Source organism: Desmodus rotundus, chromosome 5 (genome assembly GCF_022682495.2).
Source record: "Desmodus rotundus isolate HL8 chromosome 5, HLdesRot8A.1, whole genome shotgun sequence".
Lineage (NCBI taxonomy): Eukaryota > Metazoa > Chordata > Mammalia > Chiroptera > Phyllostomidae > Desmodus > Desmodus rotundus.
In genome coordinates, this window is record NC_071391.1 from 37,924,142 (window position 1) to 37,941,824 (window position 17,683).

The 17,683-nt window shown below is 39.1% G+C and overlaps 1 protein-coding gene across 2 annotated transcripts in view; it reads right to left on the reverse strand.

Annotated features, from left to right (window-relative positions):
* Positions 1–3,243: 3,243 nt before the first annotated feature.
* USP47 (ubiquitin specific peptidase 47) overlaps positions 3,244–17,683 on the reverse strand; it is a 103,916-nt gene continuing 89,476 nt past the window's right edge. For both annotated transcript variants that reach the window (XM_024558970.4, XM_045194312.3), the window contains 9 exons: positions 16,668–17,445; positions 12,659–12,834; positions 12,240–12,320; positions 10,802–10,917; positions 10,332–10,450; positions 8,110–8,240; positions 6,543–6,590; positions 6,322–6,452; positions 3,244–5,487 (listed from right to left, as the gene is read on the reverse strand). In XM_024558970.4, coding sequence (XP_024414738.1) covers positions 5,313–5,487; positions 6,322–6,452; positions 6,543–6,590; positions 8,110–8,240; positions 10,332–10,450; positions 10,802–10,917; positions 12,240–12,320; positions 12,659–12,834; positions 16,668–17,445 — 1,755 coding nt within the window. In that variant the 3' untranslated portion in view covers positions 3,244–5,312. The remainder of the gene's footprint in view (positions 5,488–6,321; positions 6,453–6,542; positions 6,591–8,109; positions 8,241–10,331; positions 10,451–10,801; positions 10,918–12,239; positions 12,321–12,658; positions 12,835–16,667; positions 17,446–17,683) is intronic.

Here is a 17,683-nt window from a genome sequence, read left to right on the forward strand (position 1 = left end):
CCGAGTCCTTGATGAGGTTGGAGGGAAAAGCAGCCCTGCTATCCGCTGTAACTGGACTCCTTTTCAAGTAAACCACCAAAATGGTTATAAAACTGCTGTTAGTCTTTTCGTTATTTGAAGTCCAAAGCATTCTCAACTAATGTGGGAGATACTGCCCTGGGGAACAAAGGCCAACAGGGGAACAAAGTAGAGCTTTGAATCCCAACCCACCCACTTTCCAGCCCCAGCGCACAGCCCTGGGAAAGGCAAGATTAGAAAATGAAATGTTTGGGCGTGAGGTGCAGGCTCTGCGTCTCTGCCCTCCCCTCCCCACAGATGAGAAAGCGGGTTTACCTGCACCCGCAGAACGAACGGGAAGAGGAGTGAGATGCAACAGAAAGGGTGGCCGCTGACCTGTTCGGTTCCTTCTCCCTCTCTTCCCCCTGCCGCGTGCTTGGCGTGTCCTGCCTCACTAGCCTGGCTCTTCGGGCTTTTGGGAGAAAGGGGTGCAGGGCGGAAGGATGGGAGTTGAAGAGAAGCAAGGGGCCCTGCTGTGGCGTGAGGGCAGGCAATGGGGTCAGAAAAGGGAGAGTAAGTGTTCTTGTGGTCTGTGCATCCTCTTCACACAGTCAAGAGATGCAACCGATTGTTCCAAGATTATTTTTAGATCATTAGACTGGGTTTCGTAAGTTTAGAGGCCAACAGCTGTGGAGTAGGACCCTCCACGCAGGACTCGCTGAGGTGCCATTTCCATAGCAGCACATCTGTCCAATAGAACCACTGGAGAGAGGGTAAGAAACCCCCTTTTGGGAAGTTAGTGTTTAGAAAACAGGGCATTTCCTTCCCCGACCTCCCATGGAGGGGACAATTAGACTTATTCCTTTAACTGAAACTCATGGGGAGAACTTTCAGAAATTTTGTACGGGAGCTATTGACACATCATGGGGGAATGGCTGTGCAGAAGCCGCAGGTCCTGCTGACCCGCCAACCATCTACTACAGGAGCACCAGGGAGAGGCTGCTCGCGGGGACGGCTGTGCGGCAGGGCTCCTGCCAGCACTCATCCCGGGAATGGGGTATGGAAGAAACACGAAATAGGGGTCGAAGGCTTGGTGGGGCCAGGGCAGCATGGGACAATGTGGTGCCCGTTTCTGAGGGCAGCCCTTCCCCAGCAGCACGTTGGCGAGTCATTTCACAAAGGACCACCACTACTGGGTGGAGTGGAGGCCTTGGCTGCTAGAGCCTGCAGAGCACTCTTTACAGTGAATGGACAGACCAGATGAAAGGGGACAGTGACCTAACCAGCACCAGCAGGAGGGTGCCCCCATCAGGGGATGTCTTCACCCCTTCCTCCCTCTCCGGCTGCCCAGAGCTGGTGCAGGAAGAGCAGGTGGGGAGAGTGAGCACCGGCCACACACCCCCTTCTCTGTCCAGGCAGAGAGCAGCACGGATACCAGGCACTTTGGCACGTGATGGGGATGGCGGCCATGGGGAGCTTTGAGTCAAATGACTGAAACTTTAAAAAATACTGGACTGTTTTAATAGAAAGTGACTTAAAAGTTGTAAGACTGTACTGAGAGCTTGAGGACAGCTGACTTCCAGGGGAGAACCGCATTCAACAGAGCAAACACGGTTGGCAGTTACTGGAAAAATAGAACCATTGCATATTTGTATCTCAAGTTGATACTCCTTAAATGGGTAACTTAAGCATTTTAATGAGGCTGAAACCTGTGTGCCTCTGGTACTGGGGGAGGGGGCAGGTCGGGAGCAAAGGACGCAGAATGCAAACGTGGTCCCTACCTTTCAGGCTGGGCCAGAGAGTCCACTGGTAAATCCCGGAGGGGTGAACACCAATCATTCTGCACAGTTAGCTGGAGGGGAAAGGGACATTCTGCCTCAACGCTTTTCTGCCCTCCTCGCTTGGCCCCTAGTGATTGCTATGTTCTTTTCTAAATGGTTACACTTGCTTTAATGCACTCTTGATGTTGTCAAGTACTGGTTTCCCAAAGCCAACTTCTGAAAATTAACACTGTATCCAACCATACGATCCCAACACCCCTCTTCCCCACCTGACTTCAAGTCTAGGTGGGTACAAGCTCTAGTTGGGAAGCAGACTCCTTTATAAACCCGATTAAAAAACCATCATACTAACCCCCTGGAAAACTACACACGCACACAATTTTGCATTTCAGAATTTATAGCCTTTTGACTGCTAGCGCCCAAAGTATTGATTTTTCAAAAATTACACAGAATTGTTTAGGTGGAACAGTTTTATTTAGCAAACAAAAAACTTGCTACTTCAGATTCTCTTCTATTCCATGTACTCTCTAGACTACAATTTGCAAGCCACAACAGCAAAACAGCTGGTTAGGGTCTCAATGCTGAATAGGACAAAATTCAGGGGGAGGACTTCAGTAGCCAATTAAAGGAAATACTAGCAACTGAACCAGAATAAAAGGTTTTATTGTATTCCATACATTCACAAGTCACTTTCAGACGCAGTGCACTCATTTAGCTTAGACCACATTGTACATTGGGGGCGCTCTCCTTCTCTCTCCGCCTAGAGACGCATCACAAGACCACTCCTAACAGTGCGGCCTGGCAACCAGCAGCCCCGTGACCGTTTCCTAGCTGTGGCATCGGGTCACCCCTGCTTCCTCAGCACTCTGAAGTACTTCCCATTACATTACCGAAGAGATCACCAAACATTGTACTGTGAGGCTCCTTCACTTACTGTTTTTCTCTCACGGTGACTACTATCCTGTTTACATCCTTAGATTGTGAAGTGGACCTTCAACTAGTGAACTCCTGTAAAGGCCAGGTAGCCACAGCACAGTCCTGGAAGCACAGCTCTTCTTCCTTTGGCCAGAATGCACCCCTCATCTTCAACACCTGCCTCAGAAATGTAGGTATTTGGTTCTCACAGGACACGCTGGCTGACATAAACCCATCTGCCCCACAGTAAAAGCACTTCAAACCCTTGGGGTGACCTGCGGGGAGGAGGGCCAGGCTGGCGAGTGATTACCAGGCTCCGCGTCCTGCCCAGCTTGGGTACTTGATCCAGTTAGTGCTCTGCCCTTTGGCCTCGTGGGTATTCACTTGATCCTTTGACTCTCAGGGGGTCTGACTCACGTTTACCTCCTTTACATAAATTACTGTTCCTATTACAAGTCCATTTGAAAAGTTAAGTGCCCCTTTACTGAAATTACTAAAGTGCAACTTTGTGTTCTCACTCTATCAGGCACTGAAAAGCAAGAGCTTTAACTTTTTATTTTCTGTAACGAAATGTATTTTCTTTACTCTTGGTATTTGTAACATGCCAGCAAACACAGAACAACAATCAGGGCAGAAGGCACAGAATAAGAAGAATTTTACCATTTACTCTGTAGGAACACTAAACGAAACCGAACCAAACAAGCCCACAGCCAATTTTGTTGACAGCCTCCCCTGCTCCACAGTCAGTCCTTGAAAGCAGAGACCCAGTTCATTAGCCCCCACGTCCCACGTAAGCAGGTCTGGATCAGAACCAAAGAGCCGTCATGTTACATCAGAAAATCCGTGACCTTGAAAGACAACTCACCACAGGCTTCCAGTTTTCCTCTGAGAACACCAATTCCAATAATGCAAACTCAGAACAGGACTTCAGACTGAGCAGAATGCTATATAGTTTACATGAAATAAAAATTAGCCAGAAAAATACCTTAGAAAAGATTTTTTCCCCTTGTGGATGCCAAAAGACTTTTAAGATATAGTAAGAAATTCTCAATTATTATATTCAAACTGCAGAGCCAACCTCTAATATTATTTTCTAATTATATATTTCTTAAAAGGAAAAAAGTAAAAATCTGATTTTGTAATATTGACAGGACCCTCCAAAGTTAAATATTAACATCTCTTCATCTCTTATGAGAACTTTACTGTAAACATACCCTATCATAGAAGTGAAATAATTATCCAGTACACATTACAAAATGTTATATTTAGAGAAAACAAATGTATTCTTAAACCCAATTCTTCACCCACAAAAGTTTAATGACTAAAATAACACAACAGAATGAACGAATGTTTTATTGGCGTGTTCATTGTTGTAAACAGCATCTGGCATGAAAAAGTTTTACCAAAACCTCTTTATTGATTTTTATAAATTAGATGGCATTTTCAAAATTTACGTATAATTGTGTTCATTGAATAGTTGAATTGAGCAAAGCAAAAACTTGCCGACTCTAATAGACTTTGCAATGAAATCATGTTGACTGCATCAGCCTGTGCTATGGCCTGACTTACTAGCAAGTTTATTCCACATGATGGTAAGAAGTTTCCCCAAAGTTAAACTACATGGAACTACAAATCAACTCCCAAAATTAAAGTGGGGCTTACAAGGGTTCTATAAGATTCAAACTTGAAGTGTATTTTCAAAAGTAATGTACAAAAAGAAGTAAAACCAAAGCCACTGAACAGAGAAACCTCATTAACAAGGGCAGATACAATGGTATGGGACCCGGCACTGAGGAGGACACTTACACAGACTGCTACACTTCTTGGTGCGCACGGATGCACGTCATGATGGGAACAGCTGAACTGCCGTTACGCTAACTCAGCAGGGTCAGTTTATTTACATGCTGAATGAACGAGGGAAACGTATTCTCCACATCCATAACTTAAGTACAGTTATAATTACAATATTCAGCAATTTGAGCTGCCATCTGCTGGGAGTGGTCTAAAGGAAATGTTTTGATGTTCCAGAATAATGTTCTTTATACTTCGCAAAAAATGAAACAAAAAAACACAACTTCACAATTCTTTACGGGGTTACGGCTGGTTCTAAGAATTTCCTTCTTCAGCTCCTATTTTTGCTGCTTTCCAAGAGTCAACACACGTTGCATTTACTTACAAATTGTCAATGAGGTAATGTGTGTATCAGTGAAATAAACAGAAAACCCATTCATTCATGGCCTTTGCACAGCTTTTATTATTAAACTATCAGAATCCTGTTTGAGGCTAGTTTTACTAGCGGCTATGCGCACATTTGTCCGCAAAAAAGACGTTTGCTCATTCCCCTCCCCCCTTTCTAGTAGCAGGTTTTCCTTTTTGTTTTAATTTTTTTGCACATCCCTTTTTACTTTACAGTACATTTGACTATAGTGCACAACATGATTCCAAGTCAAAACAGTGGCCCATTGGGCACTGGGCTTCTGATTGGTGAAAGGCAGTCCAATCAGTGCTGGTGTCACGGGGTTACCCCTAACCATGTCTGGCCAGAATGGCACTACACAGTAGCAGTGAACCATCTAATTAAAATCAAAATCCCCCAGGGAAAATGCTACACTAGTAGAGTCAGTCTTGAGTCAGATCTTTATTTGGTGCTCCATCCAGATATATTTTTAGTGCTTTCTCTTTCCGAGGTGAGTAGGTTACGCGGTGTCCCGTCTTCTGGAGTCGACTGCTTTCTTTTTTCATCAGTTCATTTCTTTGCTCATCTGTCAACTCCATTAATTCTTCTGTTTTATCCCTACATTTAAAATATTAATGACATATTAGACCACGAGAGCCATCTGCCTCTATTAATTTATGCTTTGATACTATAATGCTCCTCAGTGAGAAAATGAAATCTGATGTCACCAATGAAATTAATCTCATATACTAAAATGTTGTAGATTACTAATGTGTTTATTAGCAAAGCACTCACTTCTAAAAATGGCATAATTTCCATGTTATCAGTATAATAGTTATCATTTATCGAACATCCATTTAATAACAAGCACTGTGCTAGTTTTTGAAAATGAGATAAAAGCTCTAATTCTCAAAATCTTGCAAGGCGGACATCACTGCTGCCACTTCACAGATGAGGGTTAGGCCAATAACAAAGCTACATCTGAACCCGTATCTGCCAGGCTCCAGTGACTTCCTTTTCTTCTTGGTCTGTGTTGTCCACTTGTTAGCCAGTAACCACGTGTGCCTACTACCGCCCGTAGCTGTGCCTGGTCCAAACTGCAATATGCTAGAAGTGTAACACACACACACGATTTCTAAGACCTACTACAAGAAAAACAGTGTAAAACAACTCTCAAGTAATTTCTTACATTGATTACACGTTGTAATCATAATATTTTGGACATCTGGGTTAAAAACATTTTATTAAAATTAATGTCACCTATTACTTTGTACTTTTTAAAATGTGGCTACTAGTAAATTTCAGAATGAAATGTGTGACTCTCATTGTATTTCTACTGGTCAGAACCGCTCTCTATTATAACAACAGTGAAGGTATTTATAAAAAACAAGACACTTACGCAAAACAAAAATGTTACATTATTAGAAATAACAAAAACACTGTGCGTGTTACCTATAAAATATGACTGCACCATCATCACAAATATAAAGAGGCCAAACATTCAGGGTAGAAACTTTGGGGTTCCAGTCCAAATCCTGATGAATATCAAGGACAGAAATATCGCAGGGAAAAGTCCCTCTACCCTAAGGAAGAAAGAAGGAAGGAATAAACCACGCCATTAACCACATTTATTGAGCGACAGTAACCTGGTGCAAACATTCTCAGGGCTTTACCTTGGCAAATTCAATATCTTCCAAAGGAATTCCACTGATTTCACAAAGCTGTGAAAGGAAACATTATATGAGTTCATTTAAAATATATGTTTGCTTAAAAAAGTTATTTTCCTTTTACCCAACATACAAATAACTTGATTTTTTTCAAGAAAAAGTAGTATGTTTGATACAAAAAATTAGGAAAAAAGGACAAAGTGAAATTCTCTCCTCTATCTACTTTGCAAAGGCTATGTCCCAGAAATATCATTTAGTAAATTCCTTCCAGAGCTTTTCCTATTATTTATAAATTATGCAAACATTTAAAAACATAAAACTTTATAAAATATCTCTACACGGTACCTTTATTTTATAAGAATAGTCATCCTATTATAATAATAGGATATGGAGTAACCAATTCTCTTCACCCACCGAACTACTTTATTTCCAGCTGATGGAAGTAAACTAGTAAGCCTGTTTTTAACTCTTCCCCGTCACAATGCTGCACTACACACCACCATGACCCCCTGCATACTTCTGCGAGTACCCCTCTGGACTTAGTTCTCAGATGTGGAGCTGCACGTGTGGAATGCTGACGATGCCAAAGTGAACCTTAAAAAGTCGTATCATTTTAATCACGTATCAAAGGTATATGATATTGCCTATTACTTCACTTTAGGTATTCACTGATTTCTAAATCTTAATCAATTTCAGAGGTGAAATACTATCGTTTTAACTTATATTTCTTCAACAAATTGCCTATTCATGTTCTTTGCCCATTTTAAAATTAGGTTATTCATCTTTTTCTTATTAATGTAGTAGCCCTTTACAAATTATGGATCATCATGTTTCATATATGTTTCAAATATTTTGTCCCTTTCTTATTTTTTAACTAAATTATTTATTAACTTTTACTGTTCAAAAAAAATTGGGGGGGCTGTGTAAAGATTTAATTTTTATGTAAGTCTATCTTTTTTTTTTTTTTTTAAGCTTCTGGTATCATGATTAAAAATATCTTTTCCTCTCCAGGATAAAAATCTTTTCATCTAGTATGTTTATCATTTCATTACATTTTTAACATAAATTTAATATATTTAGAATTTATTTTTGTGTTTGGTGTGAAGTTTCAAAATAAAATTTTTTCCAAAATGTTAGGTGGCCTAGAATCACTTATAAATAATTCACTCTTTCCCCAGAGATCTTTACAAATCCCACCTTTAAAAATAAAACATTCGAAAGAGACCTTCATCTGGATTCTCTATCTAATCCTACCTGCCTCATTAAAAAAAAATACATACAGCAATTTATTCTGGGAACTCCGAGCTAATCCTAACTACTTAGGACAACGTTGATCCAAGTAACAGAAATTGAGGGTCTACTTCCGGATGGCCTGAAGCCGATGTTATTTTTCAAGGAATCAGGAGCCCTCAGAAATAACTGGAATGTGTGGTTCAAGGTGCCACAAAATGTGACAGAGACAAAGAAAGGTCGCTGCAGCAGTATCCGGCACTCACTTTGCACGCTACCTCTCGGGCCACACAGGGGAAAATACAGAATGTATACTAGGTCACTCTGTTTAGAAAGAACTTACCTTCTCTCGCAACTCATCAACACTACTGCTTTCCAACACAACCTCCTGGAAGGGATCCAACTTCATCTCTGACGGCCTCCACCGTCTTGACAAAACTGCGAGCTGTGACATGGATTTCATCTTCTCCACCCCTAAGAACATGCAAGATTAGGTTACCACTGCATTTTCTCTATAGGTGCATAATTCAACGTTCTCTATGTTGCCTGACTAAAAAAAAAAAAAAAAGACCTACTTCAAGTGTTACTCTTAAAATTTGGGCATAAAAGAAACCAATTATCCCCAGGAGTTTTTGAGAATAAAATTTACTCTCCTTTGCAGTCTCAAAAGATACTTCCTAACTCTTCTGCAAGCTCTCCTTCCACCAGTATTCCTAATTCCACTCTCTCCTGACTTCAGTTGGACACCAATTACTCTCTTCTCTGGATCGCCAATCTATGCCTCTCTATCGGCTACGACCCACAATCTAAAATCATAGTTAAATCGTCTTCACTTTACCTCCTTTTTCCACTCAAGCTACCTGATTAATCATTCCCTCTACATTTTCACCCAAGCTTACTGATTCTTCAAAACCCAGCTCAACTGCCACCTTTCTCTCTGGTTTATACAACAACAAACTATACTGATTCAGTCTGTAGTACCTATTATTTTGGAATTACAGCTTTTGAGTTCTGGTTCACCCACAGACTATGTATATCTGGGGGCAATCACTAGTTCTTACTCATTTTTGTAGCACTAGGAATTAGCAGTGTCTGGCAAATTATAGGTCAATAAATGCTTCTTAGATTTAATTCCATAACTTACTTCTTACTCAACTATTTGATGCTAAAATATATCCTGGATGCTGACTCAGGCACCCACCTCTCAGTGACATTTTCTGGCCAATCCATCTCTGCTAACACACACTCAATCCTCCCCGAGAAGGGGGACTTCTGTGTCCCCCTTCCTGGCCTACCCAGACACAGTGAGGACTCCCCAAGGCCCCAGCCCCTCAGAGAAGGAATCACAGTCTGAAGCACTCCCTTCTGCATGATAGCGTACAGTACCCTTCCTGATTTCCATTCCCTTCACAACTTATCAATCAATTAGAATTTCAACCATTGAAATTTAAACCAATTTGTCCTGAAATAGGTGAAGAGTTAGTATTACTAAGCATCTGAAAACTATCACAATCATATACAGAAACATTCAGAAGTTATAATATATTAATTTCTATGGGAAAAAGGAAAATCAAAATCTAAGTGACAGCAAAGTCACAAAAGAATATAGAAAACCAGTTGTTTCCCTAGATAGCACCTCCTAAAAGCCACTTTCCCCACATTGCCTCCTCCAAAACCCAGTACTTTAAATACACCAATTTTGACAATTAAAACCATGATGTAAACAAACACAAGTGTCTCCTCTAGGTCACTGTTATGGATTGAATTGTGCCTCCCCCAACCAAGACTTACTGAAGTCTTAACCCCCCCCCCCCCCCCCCCGGTACCTCAGAATGTGACCTTACTTGGTATAAGGTCATCAGAGAGGTAATCAAGTTAAAATGAGGTCACTAGGGTGGCTCCTAATCTAAAATGGCTAGTGTCCTTACAATATAGGGACATTTGGACATTTGGGTAAGCCGACAGGGGAGACATCACGGGAATATAAAGGCAGAGATCAGGGTGATACATCTACAAGAAAGGAACACCAAAGACTGTCAGCAAACCACCACAAGCGAGGAGAGAAGCATGGAACAAATTCTCCCTCACAGCCCTCAGAAGGACCCACCGCTGCTGACATCTTGATCTCAGACTTCTAGCCTCCGAAACAGCGAGGCCAAAAATCTCTCCTGCTTAAGCTACCTAGTTTGTGGTACTTTACTATGACAGTCTAGGAAACTAATATAGTCATTATTCTCTAAATCTCTGATAAATTATCAATAGCACATCCTCAAAATAAAATAAGCCATAATGAAAAAAGAAACTAAATAACAAACATGGCTAAGAAAATATTAGAAACATTTTCTGTAAAAGATACTAAAAATACAACATTGAAATTGCAACATCCCGTAAGAAGCAATAGTATTCTAAAAACCTTGAGAAAAAAGAAACATTTAAAAGGCAAATGGGATCCAGAGAAAATACAGGAAAAAACTCATCATTTGACTTAAAAAGCTATAGGCTTCTATAGTTTTAATTCTAGAGCATTTCTAACCAGTATTTCCCCCTCAAAAATGTTAGTAATACCATCAAGAACTTCAAGAAAAACCTCCCAGTTGCTGGAAATATTAATATCTTCTTCATAAATATGGTAATCCAAAAAGACAGTGCCAGGATTCTTCCATGTCTTTTTCCTTAAACGAAACCTACAAATATGATAAGACATTAAAAATACTGTAACTTGAAATTCTTGACTTAAGAAAATGACATTGATCTAACATCAAGGAAAAACAAATAATGCTTAAGTCAAGCAGTTATTCATTAAAACTGGAGAAAATAAAATGCTCCCAATACTTCAAATTTAATAGTATTCTACAGAGGAAATTTGAACACAATTCTAGTACTTTTGCTTAGTTCTATTAAACTAATTTGCAGTACTAAAATTCTGAATTCTATAGGAATTTTAATTCTTCTAGTTTTAGAAAATCATACCAATTCTATCACTTGACCACATGGTCTTTCTTCCAATCACGGATGACACCGCAACTGCACCTTACCTGTCAATACTGAGTTCCAAACCACACTGCTCCCTGAGTTGAGGAATTAACTCCTCTTTCGATTGCCGTACAGTCATTCCTTTAGCAAACACAGCGTCTAGCAGAAACTTGCATGGCTGGAAACATAAATAGTTAGAGCTTGAGTTATACATTTAAAGAAAGGATTGACAAGACATTTTATTTGCACTTTATACTGTGACAATTATGGGCCAGAGTTTAGGTTCAAACCTTGACTCCACTGGTGCCTGGGGCAAGTTTACTCAACATTTCTGCACTTCAGTTTTCTAATCTGTATACAGGGACAAAGTCTTACTCACAGTCATTGTAAGCTGAAGATAATACATTCATATTTCCCTTCTTGTGATAAAATGATCACAATTTTGAAAGTAAAATTAATTATTTTTATGGACTAAAATAAGGGAAATGCATAACTAATTCTCCAAGTACATTCATTAATTGTCTTGAAAGAGAAACAGTACCCAGAGACCCCACACTTGGAAGAAACATGTAAGTCAAAATGACTGTAATGGATCACATACAAGAGATATGATTGGTGCCTGACAAAATGTTTGTTGAATGAATAGAGGCATTTCATGAAAAATTTATCCCCCTTATTTGCATTTGTTTTTCACATTTGTCTAGGTCCCCGATAAGATATCATAAACATTTTGAAAATAAGAGTCTTTGCCTTCTTCTTCTGGGTATTCACCACAAGCTTTGTGTATCACAGAAACTGAAATACTTTATTCATTACTCCCTAAAAAAGAGCCTGGTTAGATCCTTAATCCATCATTTACAAGTTGTAGGACTTTGTGTAAGTTACTCAACTTGTCTGAGCCTCAGTTTCTTCATCTATAAAATGTGAATAATAGCAGTTACAGAGTTAATTAACGAGGATCGAAGAAGTTCATATGAGCACTTTGAGCACATGGTAAATAAACACTAAAAAAATGCCTGTTAAATACTAAAATGATACTCTGAACACAAAAAGAACCAATATACTCTACAGGTCAACTGTTACCCACCTGAAGCATTACACAATCGTTCCCAGAAAATAAGCAGACGCAAATCCCCTTTTAAAAGCAGGAAATTTTTGCCTCCCTCCAGCATTTGTAGCTACACTTTAGAGCAGGGGCATGATAAAAAATGACCTGAGAGCGACATTCATCCCCTGCCTGTTTTATAAATAAAATATTAGTGGGAAATAGCCACTCGCGTTGGTTTTCTGTATTGTTGATGGCTGCTTTGATGCTACAGCGGCAGAACTGAGTAGTTACAAAGAGGCAGTATGGCCTGAACAACCAAAAGACGTCCTAGAAAAAGTATGCCAACATCTGGTTTGGAGAGGTCAGAAGTGACTACTAATAAGATGTCTGCATCATACATTTTTAATAACTACCAAAAGTGACTATATCTTGCTCTTAAGTGTATTACTTACCTCCTGTTCATTGACTAGAAGCTGGTACACTTTAACTCTGTATTCTCCTTTTTTAAGAGCTCTCCCCAGTCTAATTGTAATCTATAAATTAAAAACATGTTTTAGATGTACTTTCTCAGCAGAACAAACAACCCATTCTCACCCATTGTTTAGCTTGTTTTCCAAAATTCTCTAAATAATGGGCTCTTTGAGAACAGGAGTATCTTTTACCCTTGGTTCCCCAGCACCTAGACCAGTAACTGACACAGTTAACATTTAACAAGTGTTTGTTAGATGAATGAAAACAACAAAAATAACCACTAAACATCAAAGAAAAATTATACTTTTAGAGTATCTATTCCACTTTACTTGAATGTAGTGCAAGATGTTCTTGTATCTATCATTTAAAAGACCAGTTATTCAAAATTATTGTAATCAACCTTATTGTCATCTGAAAATGATGAAAGTGTCTCATTCAGTCGGACGCTCTCAAACTCTTGATTGCTGGCATACACTCGAAAGACCTTGAAGTGAGAGGACAAAACTCCAACAAAGGGCTCTAAATGTTGTTTGAAAGCAGCCAGAGTAATTCTTTTATCAACATGCACCATCAACCCTAAGCACAAAAAAATCAAAACAGAAAAAAAACTGTAAAAGATACCTCTTAGAGTATAAAACAGATCATCTACATTTTACTCTACTGTAAGCAGGGAAAGCCCCCCTTTCCGTTACCTGACTTTTAGCAAATATACGACATTAGAGGGACAAAGAATACGGACACTGAGTACAGACTGGTATAATCTGACAGCTTTAAATGTTGAGATATTTAAGTGCTTATTTATTTAGACTGCTGGATTAAAAAATAAACTTCCAGGCAGACTTTTCAAACACACAGATCTGTAGTTGCGCATAGTAAAGAGTGGGTGCTGGCCGGGTTCCAACCCTAGCTCTTCTGCTTCCTTAACACGGAGCAAGCTGCCAGCCTCTGTACTTGTATTTTTTCATTCAAAAGATGGAGGTAGTAACAGTACCCAACTCAGAGCATTGCAGTGAATTCAATGAGGTAATATAGTTATCATGCTTTTAGCACAGTACCAGGTAATACATAGCAATTGTCTCAAATTTTATTAGTAAATCTAGTTCTGGGATTTCTACTAGGAAAAAAAATGCCAAGACTAGCATGTAGCAATGTGGCTGGACTGTAACAGGAACAGATCTAAGCTGATCAGAAACTCCCACCTCCTCCAAGGTTCAATTTAGGTTTTCTGGGCACTTTAATGTTATTATCTTTGATGACCTTTGTTTTTTCTAATGCTTATTATTTTAATCTTTTGTCCTGTATTATATGAGCCACTCATGAGCATACTTCTGAATATTTCTATTTACTCTGGTCTTTATATTCTAGTAAAGGGCAAAACGCTCATTTGTCTCTTCCTCTTATGACAGACAGAGCAGACCACAATAGCCGCTGCACTGCCACAGGCCCAGGGTCTCCCTGCAACCCTAAGGCTCTCCCTAGGGCAGTCCTCGTTTTTCCGTGAGATTTATATCGAAGGTCAAGGATGAGACCTTAATATGACTGCTGGTTAATGTTTTCAGGTCATCCCAATTTGGGGGATGCAGTTTTCTGAGTGGACTTTTTCAATTTAATGTTCACTTAGTGTTTTCCTGACTATTAAATACTGATTCACCATAGGAAATGTCACAAGTACGAATTAGATGAAAAGATAAAACAGCGTAATAAACTTTTTAAATGCCCATTTCTAAGCTTTAAGGAATATCCTAAATATTAATAATCCAGCTTTTAAAAAACAAGCCTCTACTTATGCTATCCCAGGAAGGTGGTAAATTTCTGGAGAAGTGTGTAATGAAGACATTATTTGATTAGAAATAAGAAGCCTATGGCTGAATTGGTTTTGCCTCTTTAGTCTGACAAAGGGCCACAGATAGGTCACCCAGTCTCTCAGAGCTTCAGTTTTCTCATGGGATCATTACACCAGTCCCCATGTTTTTTTTTACAACAAATGTACTAAATTCTACAGCACTACTCAAAACAAGTTACTACTGCCATTTTGGTTTCTCTCATAACTTGTAGTAACATTGTATCACAGGAAGATACAAAAGCTTGTTGATTACTGACTAGTCAATAATGGTAATTAGGACCAGGTGGTTCTGGAGTTAGATGGCCTGGCCTGAATAAATTTCTGGCTCCTTCTTGTATAGATGGGTGACTTTGACTTCTTATCTATACTCCAAATACCTCTATTATAAAATGGAGATAACAGTATTTATACCCCCAAATGTGTTTGTGGGTCAAATCATATAAAATGACAAACATAGCCCTGATAAAGAGAGTGTAATTGGCTGTAATTATTTCAGAGTTTTAGAGATTACCATCATATCATTTTTCTTATCTACCTCTTCAAACTGAAGAGTTCAGTCTCTTCATAGTGCAACTATCTTCAGGGTTTTCCTTTTTCTTTCCTTTCTTTTATGTATTTCTTGAATAAAGTGGTAACCAACATTATACAAATAAGTTTCTCTGCAAATGCACTACACTTTTATTACCTTTACTTTCCTGTTCATACCCACATGCCTGCGGACTACAACTAGGTCTAATTAGAACAGTATTTTTAGAGAAAGGTATATAATTACTCCTTGAAAGAATTCCTGGATTGCAACAGATAGCTTAAAGGTCATTCTTTTGAAGGTAGTTTGGTTATTACCTAAATGAATCGCCTATACAGTACATAGAATGTCACTATTCAGTTTTAAAATTCTTTGTAGCTATTATACTTTGCCATTTCAACACTTTGATGAAGAACCTGTATTAATACTTATCATCCATGTTTCCCAGGCACCGCACCTCAGATCACTGAGGAACTGTGACAAAGCAGACTTACTACAGACTTCTGAAACAGCTGGCTACCATTCCTACTTCTCTATCTCTAAGCCAGTTTTCTAAACCTGAAAAGGCATTTTCCAGTTTTCTCTTTTTTGTTTCAAACGAGCCTTCTGTGTAGCTTCTGAAAGACTACATAAGATGTTTATTCTTTCAATAAATGCTAGTAAATCAGCCCACTATGAATTTCCAATAAGGTTAAAATGGCCAGCACTCCCTTTTTAAAAGATTTCATTAACCATTCTAAGATGGAAATAAGATCCTTCAGACTATAATTCTTGGGGTTGACACTATCATGCAAATTTTAAAAACAAATCCCTAAAAATAATCTCTAACCTTTCCCTAAAGAGAAGCTACTTTTAATTTCTTCAATGTTCTTGAAAGGTTGAGTATGGCAAGAAAACACAGTAGCTACTGGCTAATTTTCTTTACGATGATGTAAGGAAAGCAAGGCACAGTGGTGGCAGTAATGGGGTGGAAGAATGCATACTAGGCGTGCAATCAGAAAACCTGATTTGATCCCAGTAGTGTGACCTACTAGCTTTGTGACCTCAGGCAAATTATTTAACCTATTTGAGCCAGTTTCTTCATCAGTGAAAAGCATCTAAGGACATCAAATTCACACAGCTATTGAGAACAAAATGAGATAATGTGGGTTAATGAGCCTTATGAGGTTTAAAAAAAAAACAAACACTCCATAGAAATTTAAAGCATTATTATGACCAAGTTTCTCTGACTCCATTTTGGCCCCACCAATTCACATTTTCTCACTTGAATTTCTACAAGATGTATATATAAACATCACATGTTTCCAGTGTTATTTGGTCCTAATTAAAAAAATAAAAGCACCTTTCCTTTCGGACTTTCCCAATTAGTTACATACTTTTTAGGGGGTGTGGGAGGGGAGTTGTTTGCATTGGGGGATGGAGGATATGGAGGGGACACACAAAAAATTTTCTTGGGCATTGAATATAGAATTTTCTAAAGTGTCTAGACTTTTCTTCTTTGTATATTATTTAATTTTAAGGCTTTCTTAATTTTATAGTGCTTTTATCATGATTATTTTCTTTTTAAAATATATTTTTTAAGATTTTTGTTTATTTATTTATTTTTTAGAGCGGGGAAGGAATGGACAGAGGGAGAGAAACAGCAATATGTGGTTGCCTCTCACATACCCCCTACTGGGGACCTGGCCCACAACCCAGGCATGTGCCCTGACTGGGAATCAAACCTGTGACATTTTGCTTTGCAGGCCACTGCTCAAACCACTGAGCCACACCAGACAGGGCAAAATACTCTTTTAAAAAAATAACTCATCTCACTAGAGTTATGACATCATTACTGTCACAGATCTAAGAACACTGTTCATTATAACTGCATCAAAAATTAAAGCTAAGGCAATAAAGAATAGTCTTATAATCCAGGAAGTTACAGGTGGTCTTAGAACAAAGTACTTAATTCTCAGCTGATTATTTTTTAACTAAAATTTAAAAAGCTGAGAATAAACTGATGATGTTTCAAGGAGCTTTTTCTTTTTAAGTACATACATTTATGTCCTTCCCCAGAACCTTCATCTGCAGCATACGGTTCTGCTTTGAAATACATGTACTGTATTTCTCCCCTACTCTTGCCACTCTCATCATATTCACTATCAGTTCCGGAGTCTTCTTCTGCTGTATCCCATGTCTCTTTCTTCCCTTCATTCGCTTTAGTTCTTCTACTACTTGTGATGCTATGAGAGTCAAGTCCATTAGCCAAAGGGATCTGAGCGTTATCTGCATTGCACAAAGTGTCACTGCTATGACTGGAGCTAAGAATATCACTGTCCACTGAACTTGTACTCCTGTCATTATTCACATCCGAGTCCGATCGTTCTTCAGACTGAAAATTTTCAGGATCAGAAGTCTGAATATGCTGTTCAAGTTCTCTATTTTCCACTGATGCTGAAGAGTCTCTCTCATTGAGGGGTGATTCAATATTTTCAAAGTCACTTGTCTCAGTACTTTTGCTGCTGTCCCCATTATCTCCATCTTGCTGCTGCTGCAGTGACAAGCTTTTGAGTTTCTCAGTGCTCTCTTCTAGAATGGCTTCCACAGACTTTAGGCTCCCCACAGGTCCTTTGACTCTCTCACAATCATCCTCCACATTGCCAGCATCACCCCCAGCTTTCTGGTAGGCTGTCCTTTTGGAATAAGATCCTGGGGATTGTTCAGGTAACAAAACAAATAATCTGATTGTATTTGCATGCCGATCCAGGAGTTTCCACAAATGAGAGTCTGTAAAGGCCATCTGGTAATCCAAAGTCTCAGAACTTTCAACAAACACCTAAATAGTAAGTCAAAGAGTTATAACGCATCATTAATTTTAGTGACATTCTCATTCATCTTAAGGATAATATCATATCAATACCAGAGAGTGCATAAGTTATAAATTTTGGAGAATGACAGTGTTTCTATAGGGCACATGCACTGTTTTTGGAAACTATACAAAATAACTGGTATTCTCATATGTCTTTATAATTAGTCATAAGACTGTGCTAAGACAGATGGAACACACATTCAGT